At 44.6% G+C, this 14,182-nt stretch overlaps 1 protein-coding gene across 1 annotated transcript in view; it reads left to right on the top strand.

Moving 5' to 3' along the window:
- Window positions 1-14,182, top strand: part of LOC124803269 (lachesin-like) — a 217,085-nt gene that overhangs the window by 86,176 nt on the left and 116,727 nt on the right. Inside the window, exon 4 of the mRNA XM_047264452.1 lies at window positions 10,908-11,078. Within this exon, the coding sequence (XP_047120408.1) occupies window positions 10,908-11,078 (171 nt within the window). The remainder of the gene's footprint in view (window positions 1-10,907; window positions 11,079-14,182) is intronic.

Genomic DNA, 14,182 nt, shown 5'->3' with positions numbered 1-14,182 from the left:
CCGGAGATTTTAATTATAGGAGAGGGAGGGGTGTAATCTGGGTTTAAGTGCGCATAAATCTTTAATCTAGCTGCTGAAAGAATGTGATTCAACCGTCAGGAGCGTTATCAAAAAAGTACGGAATAGCGGAAGAGCGGCCAAGGAGAAGAGTAAAGTTAGGATCTGAATCGAGGAAGAGGCTTCTGTTACAAAGTCAGAGTAGTGGCATACTCAGGAAATTACAGGAGGGAAGAATACGCAGGAATCTTGCGTCTCCGCTGTAGGCAAGGCAAGGTCCTAGTGGGAGCTCTTTACCATTGCCTTCCTCAAAATGTTATGAAGTATTCACTGTGTATCTATATTGTGTGGATGGCTTTGATAAGTGCTTGCATATGGTTGTGTTTGGTTTGCGTTGTAGTGTATGAAGGAGCTCCGGCACATAGCGTAACCATCTTGAATCGTACCAACTCGGTCTCCGAGCTTAACGTCCCTATCAGATGGATAGATCACCGAGAATTGTGTCACATGCCCTCACTTGATGAGACACTGCGGAGAGCTTTGGAATATAAACCAATACATTGGCGCAAGGAACTGATTATCAGGAAATTGCCCCCACTATCTCTCCTCCCGTTGCTGTCTAAAATGCTGGTAGTTAAAATTTTCCAACACCAGGATTCGAACTACTTCACCTCCGAGTTAATGCCATCGCACAGGTGTGCGATAGAGACATCCGCTACGGAGGCGTGTTAAGCTTTCAACGGGCCACGTAAACAAAGATGCAGCGTGGTGGAATTATTTTTTCACCAATGAGAGTAAAGTAAACGTCTCTGCAATAAATGGAAGTACTATAGTGTAGGGGACCTCGACTGTAAACATTGTTGAGTGCAGTCTATCAGGAACAAAAGTTATTGCATTTAAAATATGGTATATGGTGTGCTTTATTCATATTAGTCGATAATTCCACTATAAACTGAGAAATGGAAGTCCTAATTTCAGACTGTCACTTCGGCAACTTTGTCCAGATGTGTGCTTGTAAGCACTGGCGAGTTCCAAAATCTTCCAGGTTACTGATAACAATGCCTGCAGTGTTCGGGCCAGGATAATGTTGTTTATGAATACTTTGTGCAATTCCCAATATGATATGGATAATCACGACTAAGGCAAAGGTCCTGAATAAGTTACTAAACGCAAAAGCGCTTCACAAAGTGTTGTTAACCAGAAAAATGTGAATAATGATTTCAGCAAGTAAACGATGAAAAGTTGTATCCCTTATCACAGTTTACGTGAATTTCAGTAATCGTATTTTGGAAGATATCTTATAGGCCCTCATTAGCATTGTTTATGTGAAATAGTAAGGCGACAATAACACTAATATTACAGTCTGCTGAATAATAGACTATTGTTGAGGTTTTTATGCTTTACAATTGGAAAAACTGTTCATTCAAGTTTTAAATCTATAAACTGGAATAATTCTGACGTTTTAGATTTGAGGTTTTGTGAAATTTGCATTCAGTTTATAAGTGGGCAATGTGACCCATTTTCTAGAATAAAATTTCCGATACAATTAAGAAATTTTAAAATATTTCAACGCTAAGGAAAGGTTTTTTTAAAAAAATATGACTTATCTCAATAACTTTAAATTGAAATTTACCGAACATTCTTAAAACAACAAAAATGTGCCTTAGCACATTTACAGGAGAGGGCCTCAAATGTAGAGGAGTGGCCAGAACATTTGCAGCATACTGCAAATATGGCGGTGGGGAATGTTTTAGTGAGGGGGTTTATATCGTCATCTGGAGAGGGTAAGATTAATTTCAGTGATGGACATCGTGGTCGTAATTAAAGTAGAATTACTCGTGGAGGTTCCGTGTGGGGTGTAATTCTCACAAGGCAGTGAAACTGGGTTGACATCCTACTGAGTTAATGAAAAACAAATTTACACTTAAAAACAAAGAAAGAAGAATTGCAGAAGATGCTGAAGGAAGAATGATAACTAATTTGTCCTGAGTGCATCGTAGTAATCCTTGATGAAGAGCAAGAACATTTGAAAACAGCAATAACTCTGAAGAGATATCTCATGAAGTAATGAGTTTCATATAGTTCCAATATTATTCCTGTATTCAAGAAAAGTTAAATTATTGACAGCTGGAAAGTACAGCACAGTGTTAAGGCGTGGAACATCACATATGATAATATTTTGTTATTATGTTACGTAAGAAATTGTATGCCATAGTTTACATTTATTAAGAGGACGCGCTGCTGATTCACAAAAATTTCACATGTATTTGTAAATCGATACATATTATAAAAATGTGTTTTCTACGTACATATACACTCCTGGAAATGGAAAAAAGAACACATTGACACCGGTGTGTCAGACCCACCATACTTGCTCCGGACACTGCGAGGGGCTGTACAAGCAATGATCACACGCACGGCACAGCGGACACACCAGGAACCGCGGTGTTGGCCGTCGAATGGCGCTAGCTGCGCAGCATTTGTGCACCGCCGCCGTCAGTGTCAGCCAGTTTGCCGTGGCATACGGAGCTCCATCGCAGTCTTTAACACTGGTAGCATGCCGCGACAGCGTGGACGTGAACCGTATGTGCAGTTGACGGACTGAGCGAGGGCGTATAGTGGGCATGGGGGAGGCCGGGTGGACGTACCGCCGAATTGCTCAACACGTGGGGCGTGAGGTCTCCACAGTACATCGCTGTTGTCGCCAGTGGTCGGCGGAAGGTGCACGTGCCCGTCGACCTGGGACCGGACCGCAGCGACGCACGGATGCACGCCAAGACCGTAGGATCCTACGCAGTGCCGTAGGGGACCAGACCGCCACTTCCCAGCAAATTAGGGACACTGTTGCTCCTGGGGTATCGGCGAGGACCATTCGCAACCGTCTCCATGAAGCTGGGCTACGGTCCCACACACCGTTAGGCCGTCTTCCGCTCACGCCCCAACATCGTGCAGCCCGCCTCAAGTGGTGTCGCGACAGGCGTGAATGGAGGGACGAATGGAGACGTGTCGTCTTCAGCGATGAGAGTCGCTTCTGCCTTGGTGCCAATGATGGTCGTATGCGTGTTTGGCGCCGTGCAGGTGAGCGCCACAATCAGGACTGCATACGACCGAGGCACACAGGGCCAACACCCGGCATCATGGTGTGGGGAGCGATCTCCTACACTGGCCGTACACCACTGGTGATCGTCGAGGGGACACTGAATAGTGCACGGTACATCCAAACCGTCATCGAACCCATCGTTCTACCATTCCTAGACCGGCAAGGGAACTTGCTGTTCCAACGGGACAATGCACGTCCGCATGTATCCCATGCCACCCAACGTGCTCTAGAAGGTGTAAGTCAACTACCCTGGCCAGCAAGATCTCCGGATCTGTCCCCCATTGAGCATGTTTGGGACTGGATGAAGCGTCGTCTCACGCGGTCTGCACGTCCAGCACGAACGCTGGTCCAACTGAGGCGCCAGGTGGAAATGGCATGGCAAGCCGTTCCACAGGACTACATCCAGCATCTCTACGATCGTCTCCATGGGAGAATAGCAGCCTGCATTGCTGCGAATGTTGGATATACACTGTACTAGTGCCGACATTGTGCATGCTCTGTTGCCTGTGTCTATGTGCCTGTGGTTCTGTCAGTGTGATCATGTGATGTATCTGACCCCAGGAATGTGTCAATAAAGTTTCCCCTTCCTGGGACAATGAATTCACGGTGTTCTTATTTCAATTGCCAGGAGTGTATATGTGAGTATGTTTGTGTGCGTTTGTTTGTGTGTGTGTGTGTGTGTGTGTGTGTATGTGTGTGTGTGTGTGTGTGCGGGTCTGTGTGTGTTTCTCGTATCCTTTTAAATCACAGGACTGACTACAACCAAATGTGGTAAACACATCCCTTACCTCAAGTAGTAATTGCTTTTGGGGTAAGAACCACCTTCATTGTTCAGGAGATATTACGTCATAACACTGACATGCGCGAAAAACTACCGCATTCTGCACGACGTTTAAATTTATACTCCTTTTCAACTAACTGTATTCACAACACATTTTGCTGACAATACCCACATATGCCGCTCAATGTAATTAAGAAATTGTATCATTGTATGACATGTAAATGAGGAGATATGACGTGATGAACACTGAGACGGGAGGTAAAACTGTTGCATTGTCCATGACGTTTAAATTTATTGCTTGTCTTCTAACAACTGTATTCGCAACACATTCTGCAGACAGCATCCACATAAGCCGCTGAATGTCACTGCAACATTATATCGTTTTATGACACGCAGATCTGGAGAAATGACGTCATAAGCACTGAGATGCGTGAAAAACTACCGCGTCATTCATGTGGTTTAGATTCATTACTCCTTTGCTACCCACTCTATTCGCAAAATATTTTGCTGACGGTACCCACATATGATGCTGAACGTAATTACACAAATTTATTATTTTATGACACAAGATTCAAGAAATGTGAAGCCATAAACACTGAGATATATAAAAAAAAACTGCGGGATCATGCGTGAAGATTTGATTTATTTATTCTTTACTGCTAAGACGCACCTACAGTAGAGTCGGCTTAACGGAATCCCTGAACTCTGGCAGTGCTTTGGATAGTCTTGAACTGAGAAGCGCGAACAGCAGTAATCGAAAGCGATAGCTGTTTATAGAGTTATGAAGAAGCGTTGCGTTAGAGACGTCAACAAAATAGCGTTGTAGAAACGCAAAGTAGTTGCGCTTAGTGAGCAGCAACTGTCCGGCATCATGTTTCCTAATTTGGTTATTGTACTTATTAATTTTTATACTATGTATATTACTTTGTACGACTGTGTCTTAAATTCAAAGGTGTTTTTACGAGTTCATGCAAATTACTTTTTCGACACTTCCCTTCAAATGTAGTTCACTTCTTGTTTTCTTTCGCGAGAGAAAAGTGGCCTATGTTTGGTAGTATGTAATTAAAGTACCTACTATTAGAAATGTAAGGCCGCGGAACCCTTGAGGCTGCCTGTGTGGTTTACGGTTGCGTGAGTTAGGTAGGCGTTGCACCGTACAGGCTGAACAGGCGCTTTGCACGCGTCCTCTCCAGCAACGCTGCGGGCGGCTGGGAGCGCTAAACACGCAAACGTTGACTCCCCACAGTCGGACACAACAGGGGCGAGCCCCCCGCGGCTCCACACGCCGCTGGGGGCATGGTTCGCATGCGTACGTGCGTTCTGCGCGCAGGACAAGCAACGCCTGCCCCACACAGGAGGATGAGGTGATGGTGGGGGAGGTACTTGACAAACCACGGGCTGGCTGGCTGCCTGTCCTGGAGCATAAGGCTCGCGGCACGCCGCCGCTAAGACCGCTGCAGCGTGGTACAGTACAGCTGTACAGGCCACTGATGCCAGCTGTCACCTGCACCTCCAACTGCACCTAGACCACAAGTTCAGTGTAGAACTCACGAGTTAAATATAAATGAGAACTGACCAAAAAACCTAAAGCTACTATCAATTTTGCCATACTTAAGGTTAGCAAGGAAGAGACAGCTATAACAATATAAGAAAGAGCTTCATTTGCTGGAATACAGACAAGATAGACAGGTCTATCAATATCGAACACAAGGCCCTATAATAAAAGACGACGCAGCATGAAGTAATTATACACTCCTGGAAATTGAAATAAGAACACCGTGAATTCATTGTCCCAGGAAGGGGAAACTTTATTGACACATTCCTGGGGTCAGATACATCACATGATCACACTGACAGAACCACAGGCACATAGACACAGGCAACAGAGCATGCACAATGTCGGCACTAGTACAGTGTATATCCAACATTCGCAGCAATGCAGGCTGCTATTCTCCCCTGGAGACGATCGTAGAGATGCTGGATGTAGTCCTGTGGAACGGCTTGCCATGCCATTTCCACCTGGCGCCTCAGTTGGACCAGCGTTCGTGCTGCATGTGCAGACCGCGTGAGACGACGCTTCATCCAGTCCCAAACATGCTCAATGGGGGACAGATCCGGAGATCTTGCTGCCCAGGGTAGTTGACTTACACCTTCTAGAGCACGTTGGGTGGCACGGGATACATGCGGACGTGCATTGTCCTGTTGGAACAGCAAGTTCCCTTGCCGGTCTAGGAATGGTAGAACGATGGGTTCGATGACGGTTTGGATGTACCGTGCACTATTCAGTGTCCCCTCGACGATCACCAGTGGTGTACGGCCAGTGTAGGAGATCGCTCCCCACACCATGATGCCGGGTGTTGGCCCTGTGTGCCTCGGTCGTATGCAGTCCTGATTGTGGCACTCACCTGCACGGCGCCAAACACGCATACGACCATCATTGGCACCAAGGCAGAAGCGACTCTCATCGCTGAAGACGACACGTCTCCATTCGTCCCTCCATTCACGCCTGTCGCGACACCACTGGAGGCGGGCTGCACGAAGTAGGGGCGTGAGCGGAAGACGGCCTAACGGTGTGCGGGACCGTAGCCCAGCTTCATGGAGACGGTTGCGAATGGTCCTCGCCGATACCCCAGGAGCAACAGTGTCCCTAATTTGCTGGGAAGTGGCGGTGCGGTCCCCTACGGCACTGCGTAGGATCCTACGGTCTTGGCGTGCATCCGTGCGTCGCTGCGGTCTGGTCCCAGGTCGACGGGCACGTGCACCTTCCGCCGACCACTGGCGACAACATCGATGTACTGTGGAGACCTCACGCCCCACATGTTGAGCAATTCGGCGGTACGTCCACCCGGCCTCCCGCATGCCCACTATACGCCCTCGCTCAAAGTCCGTCAACTGCACATACGGTTCACGTCCACGCTGTCGCGGCATGCTACCAGTGTTAAAGACTGCGATGGAGCTCTGTATGCCACGGCAAACTGGCTGACACTGACGGCGGCGGTGCACAAATGCTGCGCAGCTAGCGCCATTCGACGGCCAACACCGCGGTTCCTGGTGTGTCCCCTGTGCCGTGCGTGTGATCATTGCTTGTACAGCCCTCTCGCAGTATCCGGAGCAAGTATGGTGGGTCTGACACACCGGTGTCAATGTGTTCTTTTTTCCATTTCCAGGAGTGTATATGGGACTACTGTACTGGCTGCCAGCGCCCGCAACCAATTGGCACTCGTCTTCCCTGTCGCCTGTTACCAGACTTTGTCGCTCGACTGCTGCCCTACCAAGTACTGGATCATCAAACAACGGGGCAGCTCTCTTGTGTCATCAGCATGCTGCTGTGGCGTATCCCCAGCATCTGCTCAGAGAGTTGTCGGTGCTGCTGTACTCGGGCCAGCTTCAGGAACCAAAAACTCAACCACTCAAAGTAAAGCTGACCGTGCGCCCTTTTAGGGCTTGTGCCACACTCTGAGAGTTATCCTGAAGCTGCTGTACACGGATACTAGCAATGGCTCCATGTTCCGAATGCCAAATGGTTCAAATGGCTCTGCTCACTATGGGATTTAACTTCTGAGGTCATCAGTCCCCTCGAACTTAGAGCTTCTTAAACCTAACTAACCTAAGAACATCACGCACATCAATGCCCGAGGCAGGATTCGAATCTGCGACCGTAGCAGTCGAGCGGTTCCGGACTGAAGCGCCTAGAACCGCTTGGCCACACCGGCAGGCCTTTGCTGCCACATCCCAGACTTCTTCATTCTATTTTTTAATTCGACGCCATTCGTCGATAACAGGAAGTAGTGTGGGCTTCTTCTTAAATGAGCATGGTGCAATAGTCAGGTCCATATTCAAAGACTAACACTTAGAAATTACTTTCGAGGCTGTAACAAAGTATCAGCAGAATATTTTTTTGTAATTTATTTCGACAGTACAGAAATTAAATTATAACTTTTTGATACAGTCATACTGCATTTAAATGCACTTGAGCCCTAGTTCAATAAGCTTACCAATACTCTCAGAATAAGTTTTGGCACTGTACTGTAAGACACTTTTGTGCCGGTTCCCGTATTTCTAAAAGAAATTGAACAAATGGAAATCGAAAGAAGCGGCAGCGGGACTGTATGCAAGGACTTCCAACACCTCTAAATGCGTGCTTAGCGAGGTTTAATGGCATTTGTGGGCAAATGTTGAAGCTTGTTGTCGTGCATATACATCGTTATGGGTCTCCGCTTTTGTTTCGACTTGCAGGCTTCAGTTTTTTGATAGGCACATCACTGTTACCGTAACTGTTTACTGTTACCTTCTTTCCCAGGGAATGTTCCAAAATTGGGTCTTGTATATCCCAAGGAATTGAGTGCACTATACCAGCAGAAGAATGAGCCGCTAATTTCTCTTTGACTGGAGATCGAAGGCGTTTTCACCCACGCTCTGAAGTTTGCTCTCTAGTTCAATGTGATGAACTTATGATTCACCTTCAGCTTCACCTTAATTAGTGTGAAAGTCCAGTAGCTACCGAAAGGTTCTCAAAAGAATACACATGTACTTTCTATCGACTTGTTTGGATGTCCATATTACAATGCTTTTTTGTAGGTTGAGCCAGTTATAGAAGACACCATATGGAGAAGCATGACGAACACGCGTTTGAGTTCGCACCTCATTAACATTGACTTGTTGCTGGTCACCCACATGCGCCGTGCTATCATCAGTACTGAATGTGACTGGATATCAAGCCCTTTCCTTTTCCTTGACACATTTTTGCCGTTTTTAATTTTTCAGTCAACTAATAAACTCTTAAGTGAGGTAAACCATTGTCCCTGTCTGGTGTTGAAGGTATTATATAGTTTTATATACTAAGATGGTATCTGTTCTTTCGGACATGTCCGAAAGAACAGATACCATCGGTGACCATTCAGCTCGTTAGAATGGAATTACAATGAAATGAACACCCTTAGCTGCTTACAGGCGTTGGTATACGTCAACGGGGAGAGATGTTTTTGTGTGCCCCGACTGGGACTCGAACCCGGGATCTCCTGCTTACAAGGCAGACGCTCTATCCATCTGAGCCACCTTTCTTTTTCTTTTTTTTCCTCTCCCTATCTAAAATCATTGACAGAAGTACGAATCGAACCCAGACCATACGTATAAGAACCTATCATCAGTACTTTATTTTTTATTTTTTTTTTTTTTTTGTAGGTTCTCCTTCCTTCCCTTCAACCCATCCTTGCGCTTGCCAATTTCTGCCTTCTCGGCCTGGCTTCTATGCCATTAAAAGAACGTTTAACACAAAGGATGCTTCTTCTGCATCAAGATAATAGAGCGTGTTGTCACTGTAGTGGATAGTTCAAGGTGCGTTGCTTCTTCTGCAAAGGAAACGTTTCATTCCTTGTCGATGACTCTTTGCTGCAAAACTTTTATTTTCATCTTGTTTTTTTGTTTTTTCTTTTACTTTTGTAATATACAAAAAAGGTTTTTTTAATATACAAAAATGTTTTTTTAGTTGTTTGTTTCCACTATTCTTTGCGTGAGACATCTCGGCTTGTTGACGGCACTCAACGCTCGTCTTCTCGGGGGTTGCCTATTATGGTATACCCCAAGCATATAGCTTGGGCTCGTTTCTTTTTCCCCGTTTGCATGTGACCTCCTATGTTGGCAGTTGTCTTCTCTTAGCTTTGAGTGCCCAATTGCCGGACGCCACACACTGGTTGTGACGTGGAGTATATGCCACTGCCATCAACGTTATTAACAATCGGACGCAGTGCATACATCTACTTCGTCATTCCTTGTTCGTTTCTTTTTTCATCGTCTTTGTCGTTCATAGTGTTCTTATTCTCAATGCTGGTATATAGTTCGCGGACTTGTGTCTGTATTTGTCATCCTTCATCAGCAGTTGCGCTTGTGTGGCTAGATATACTCTGCAGCCCTGGTAGCAAGGTTGGCAGGAGAGCTTCTGTAAAGTTTGGAAGGTAGAAGACGAGGTACTGGTGGAAGTAAAGCTGTGAGGACGGGCCGTGAGTCGTGCTTGGGTACCTCAGTTGGTAGAGTACTTTCCCGCTAAAGGCAAAAGTCCCGAGTTCGAGTCTCGGTCTGGCACGCAGTTTTAATCTGCCAGGAAGTTTCATATCAGCGCACACTCCGCTGCAGAGTGAAAATCTCATTCTGGTTCCATACTGTGCTCAAACAATATCACATGTAATAGTTTCAGTGTGTTGAAACGGTGTTGCTGCATTAGCGCCAAGAAACTAAGTTCAGCTCCTACCGAATATTGCCCATACATATCAACCCACTGTCCGCGCTAACAGGCTGTCTGCCTACAAAAGAGTGAACTCGAAGAAGACAACGAAGGGCAGTAGTGCCGCCTATTTAATACGTCTGAAACCTGACGACCTTAGCTATGTTCACGATCTCTTGCAAACGGTTATGGTCATCACTTCTTACAACTTTATGTTAAAAACGGCCATAACTGAAAATACATTATTTTTCTTACAAACAAACCTACTTAAATGAGCGCTTCCTCACACTAGCTACATTCGCACCTTACAAAACTTTGTAACATACATACTACCGTAAATATTAATAAAACATGATACTGTGATATCATTTACACCTTTGAAACAAGACAATAGAAGCAAATATATATTTATGTAACTTGTGCCATATCAACAAAGATCTCAACTTCATTCATGTTTACATGGTACTAATTTAAAAACAAGAGTGCACTCAACGTTGTGCAATGCTGTATTGAATTAGAGGCGCTGAGACGCACAACTCGCTCTCTAAACTCACAATGTGAATGAGCTCATCATGTACGGAATGTTAAATTCGACATTTTCTTACTTCGTTTATTTCTTAGTAATTTCAGGACAATCAATAAAGCACATTGTAATGGTAACAGTTCGTGGAATACCTTTACTGCATTAACAGCAGAATATTCGCTGTGCTGAGAAAACGGTAGCTCGAACTGTTTGGCTGACCAGGAATCCACAACGATCTACGGGTATAGGCGCAGTTGATCTAATTCCTGTATGTTCCTCCTGTCCACAGTCCCACCGGACATCTTGATTGAAGAGACGAGCGGCGACATGGCGGTCACCGAGGGTGAAAACGCCACCTTGCGCTGCCGGGCCTCAGGGCGGCCAACCCCTCGGATATCGTGGCGCCGGGAGGACGGCGAGCACATAATGCTGCGGCTGGGAGCCCGCAACCTCACGCAAGGTTGGTATGATGTGTGCTTTCCGGCCTCATTACTTAACGTCTAGCCAGGACTAAAACGATCTACTCTGTGTTCAAAGTATAGTGCAAACAAAAGGCGCTCTTCTCTCGAACACAATTCTGTCGATATGGAGTATACTTTCTCCACATTACAGACCAAGAATCACAAGTCGCGATCAAAAATTTCTTCCAGTGTACTAATACCACGACTGTAAAACTATTTTACCTACATATCAAGTGCCGTTTGTTAGATTGATTTTGGTTGTCCATCCCTCAGGGTGTTCCCAAGTTTCATTATCAAAATTATATAAATGGTAGAGCACTGTAAGTTCTGAACTTTGAGATAAGCAATTATTTTTTGGATGTATATTTTATTTTCTGTTGAATTAAACAGCTTACCCTTTTTGTTGACAAAATATGCCCATAACATTTTTTCAAAGTGACGATCACATTTCCGAATCTTATTCAATTAAACAGGTGCCACCTTATAGCAACAGAGTCGCCTCACTGCAATTTTTCAAAGAGACCATCGTCACTGATGTAGGCATAGTAATACATCAGAGGACTGTACTCTAAATTCAAACTTATTTTACCTCCATTTCTTATACATTTGGTCTATGACAGTTGTTTTATTACTGCTGTACTGTATACTCTGCGCGCTGTATTCTTCGGAGTAAATTTCAGAAACGTGCTGAGAGGTGCACATTGTGTGGTGAATTTCAAACTGGTAGCGCGCCGTCCTTTCTGCCCCACCCAGCCAGCCTTGACTGTGCTGCCACAGACTAGAGAGTATATAAAAGGGAACGCAGAGGGCGGCTTCTTTCCATCGTATGGAGCCAAGCGTTGCGCTCAACGCCATACTGAAACCTCGAAAATGCGTAAACGTGAAGCGACAGGTGCCTATTACTACGGCTTGGAATGGATGTTCTTACCAAGCGGAGGTGATCTATCGACTACATGAAAACTTTTACGAAAGGAAAAGCTAATGGAACAAATCGTAATAAATCTTTACATAAAAACTCATAACATAAGATTTTAAATTCATTACTGTTCACATACGCAGGATGTGTACTGAATCAGCTCTTAGTTTCAGATGACTCTGAGGCTACTTTGTTTTGCCAATAGCGGATTTTTCCTTGCAGGAATCTTATTGTGTTTCCAACAGAAACGGCTGTATTTTCGTTTCAACACGTCGGGAAAAGTTCAAGAATCAGAAACAGCTGTCATCGGAAAATCTGTGCGATTTTCAGCGTCTGTATCAGTGTTGGAATATTCATTCAAGTTTTCAACCTGAATGTAACGCACAGGTATTACTTTAAATGAAGACTACATTAAAATATAATTTATGGAAAAATTTTCATTTACTGTCTCTTTAACATATTATATAATATGAATTATATTGGTTTAATAAATGACTATCGCCAAGTGTTACAAAGAAACTTTTGTCAAGCTTTTTATCAAGTATTAGATATATCAGCTTTACCGTTATGTAACTATTGGCCTCTTATGTCTTCGTCTTCATCATTTTCTTCAGCAGTTAGCGATAATAATTAGAGAAACGTGCGTCTACATCTACGAAGTGTTCTCGACTGAGCTGCAAGCTACTTGCGTGTTGACAGCGCGCACGTATAAAATACTTTAACTTCTGTTTTGTCCATACTACAGTGACATGTGACTTTCCTTAGAACTCCATAAGCAATTTAAATATGTTAACTATATTTAGTGAATAACAATGTGCCATCGAAAATAAACCAAATGTAAAGTAGCCAGTGACCCCTTTTTCATTGAAAAGCCTTCGAAGTTTATGCTGCAAAATATTTAAAAATTAAGTTCCACTGTAAGTGTAACCAATATAAAAAAATGGACATTTCGTTGTCGTGCTGTGATATGAATCTATCAGATAAGAAAAAAATACATTTTAAGTGCCAAAAAGTTTCCTCAGAGTGGTGTGAGACATATTACACACGGTAGTGAAAAAACTGCTCAAATGTAAATGAATTTGTTTTTAATTTTTTACAGGAAAAGGAGAACCTCTGATGGCCATCTAACTTCAGGATGTAGGCTTGCTTCAATTACATACGGAGTTTTTCTCTGTTTAATGATATTTTATAATTCACAGCAAGGAACTCGGAAACTTATTTTTCTCATGTACTGCTATCAGCCGCTTCGTGAGAACCGCTCGTTATTTTCCGGTATTGTTTTTCCTCTTGCTACTGTTCATTTTACAACGCGACTCAGAATTTCTACTACACAGCTATGGGTGTTATAGAGGGGACACGGGAGAGCAATATTTGGTAATAAGCTCGCGTCCATAAATGTGCCATTTTCGGGTTAAACGACTTTGAAAGAATGTCGAAACACACACTGCAAGTGCATCAACCAACGCGCGCCAGCGTTAACTACAACATACGCTGAAAGTGATGACCACGAGTTTCATAGCACAAAGTATAGCTGCGAGCAATGTTCACATGCAGACGGCCCGGAAGTCTTGGAGTGTCCAGAATGACTTCTGCTGCAGCCATTACAGGGGAATGGAGTCTTGTAAACAATATCCTTCATGTATTTCCACCGGAAAAGTACATATGTGTCTGTTTTGGTAATCGTGGAGGCCAACGAATCGGTCCACCGTTATATATCCACTTTTCCCCGAATGTATGGTAAACGTGTAGCAGAATGTCGCGTGTAGGATGAGCTAGCGCGCCGTCATGCTGTAACCACATAGTCCGATGGATATGCAATAGCCAAGCCTCCAAATGTTACACCGGTACGCCTTACAGGAACGCCAAGTAGCTAAGACCCGTTAGGTGGGACGTCAGAATACGCGGGACATTCAGACGACCATGGATAATACGGCCCACACGTTAATATCGAAACGATGTTGAAATCCATGGGGATTTGTGGGATGAGGGTTTTCCTGATTCTAAACGTCGGTTGGGCAGACATTCGATTGTGAAACGCCCTTCATTTGTGGAACAAATGATCCAACGAACTATGCGCGGTAGTCGATAAGTGGTGCAAAATCAGCTGGACCGACCCACTGCCTTCATCCTCTGAGGGCGGTTTGGATGAAGTTTCTGTTCATGGAGAACTCACCAGACACTGCTCTG

The sequence above is a fragment of the Schistocerca piceifrons genome, chromosome 6, assembly GCF_021461385.2.
Source record: "Schistocerca piceifrons isolate TAMUIC-IGC-003096 chromosome 6, iqSchPice1.1, whole genome shotgun sequence".
Taxonomy (NCBI): Eukaryota; Metazoa; Arthropoda; class Insecta; order Orthoptera; family Acrididae; genus Schistocerca; species Schistocerca piceifrons.
The sequence above is the reverse complement of the archived record's forward strand: the minus strand, read 5'-3'. Positions and strand labels throughout refer to the sequence as shown.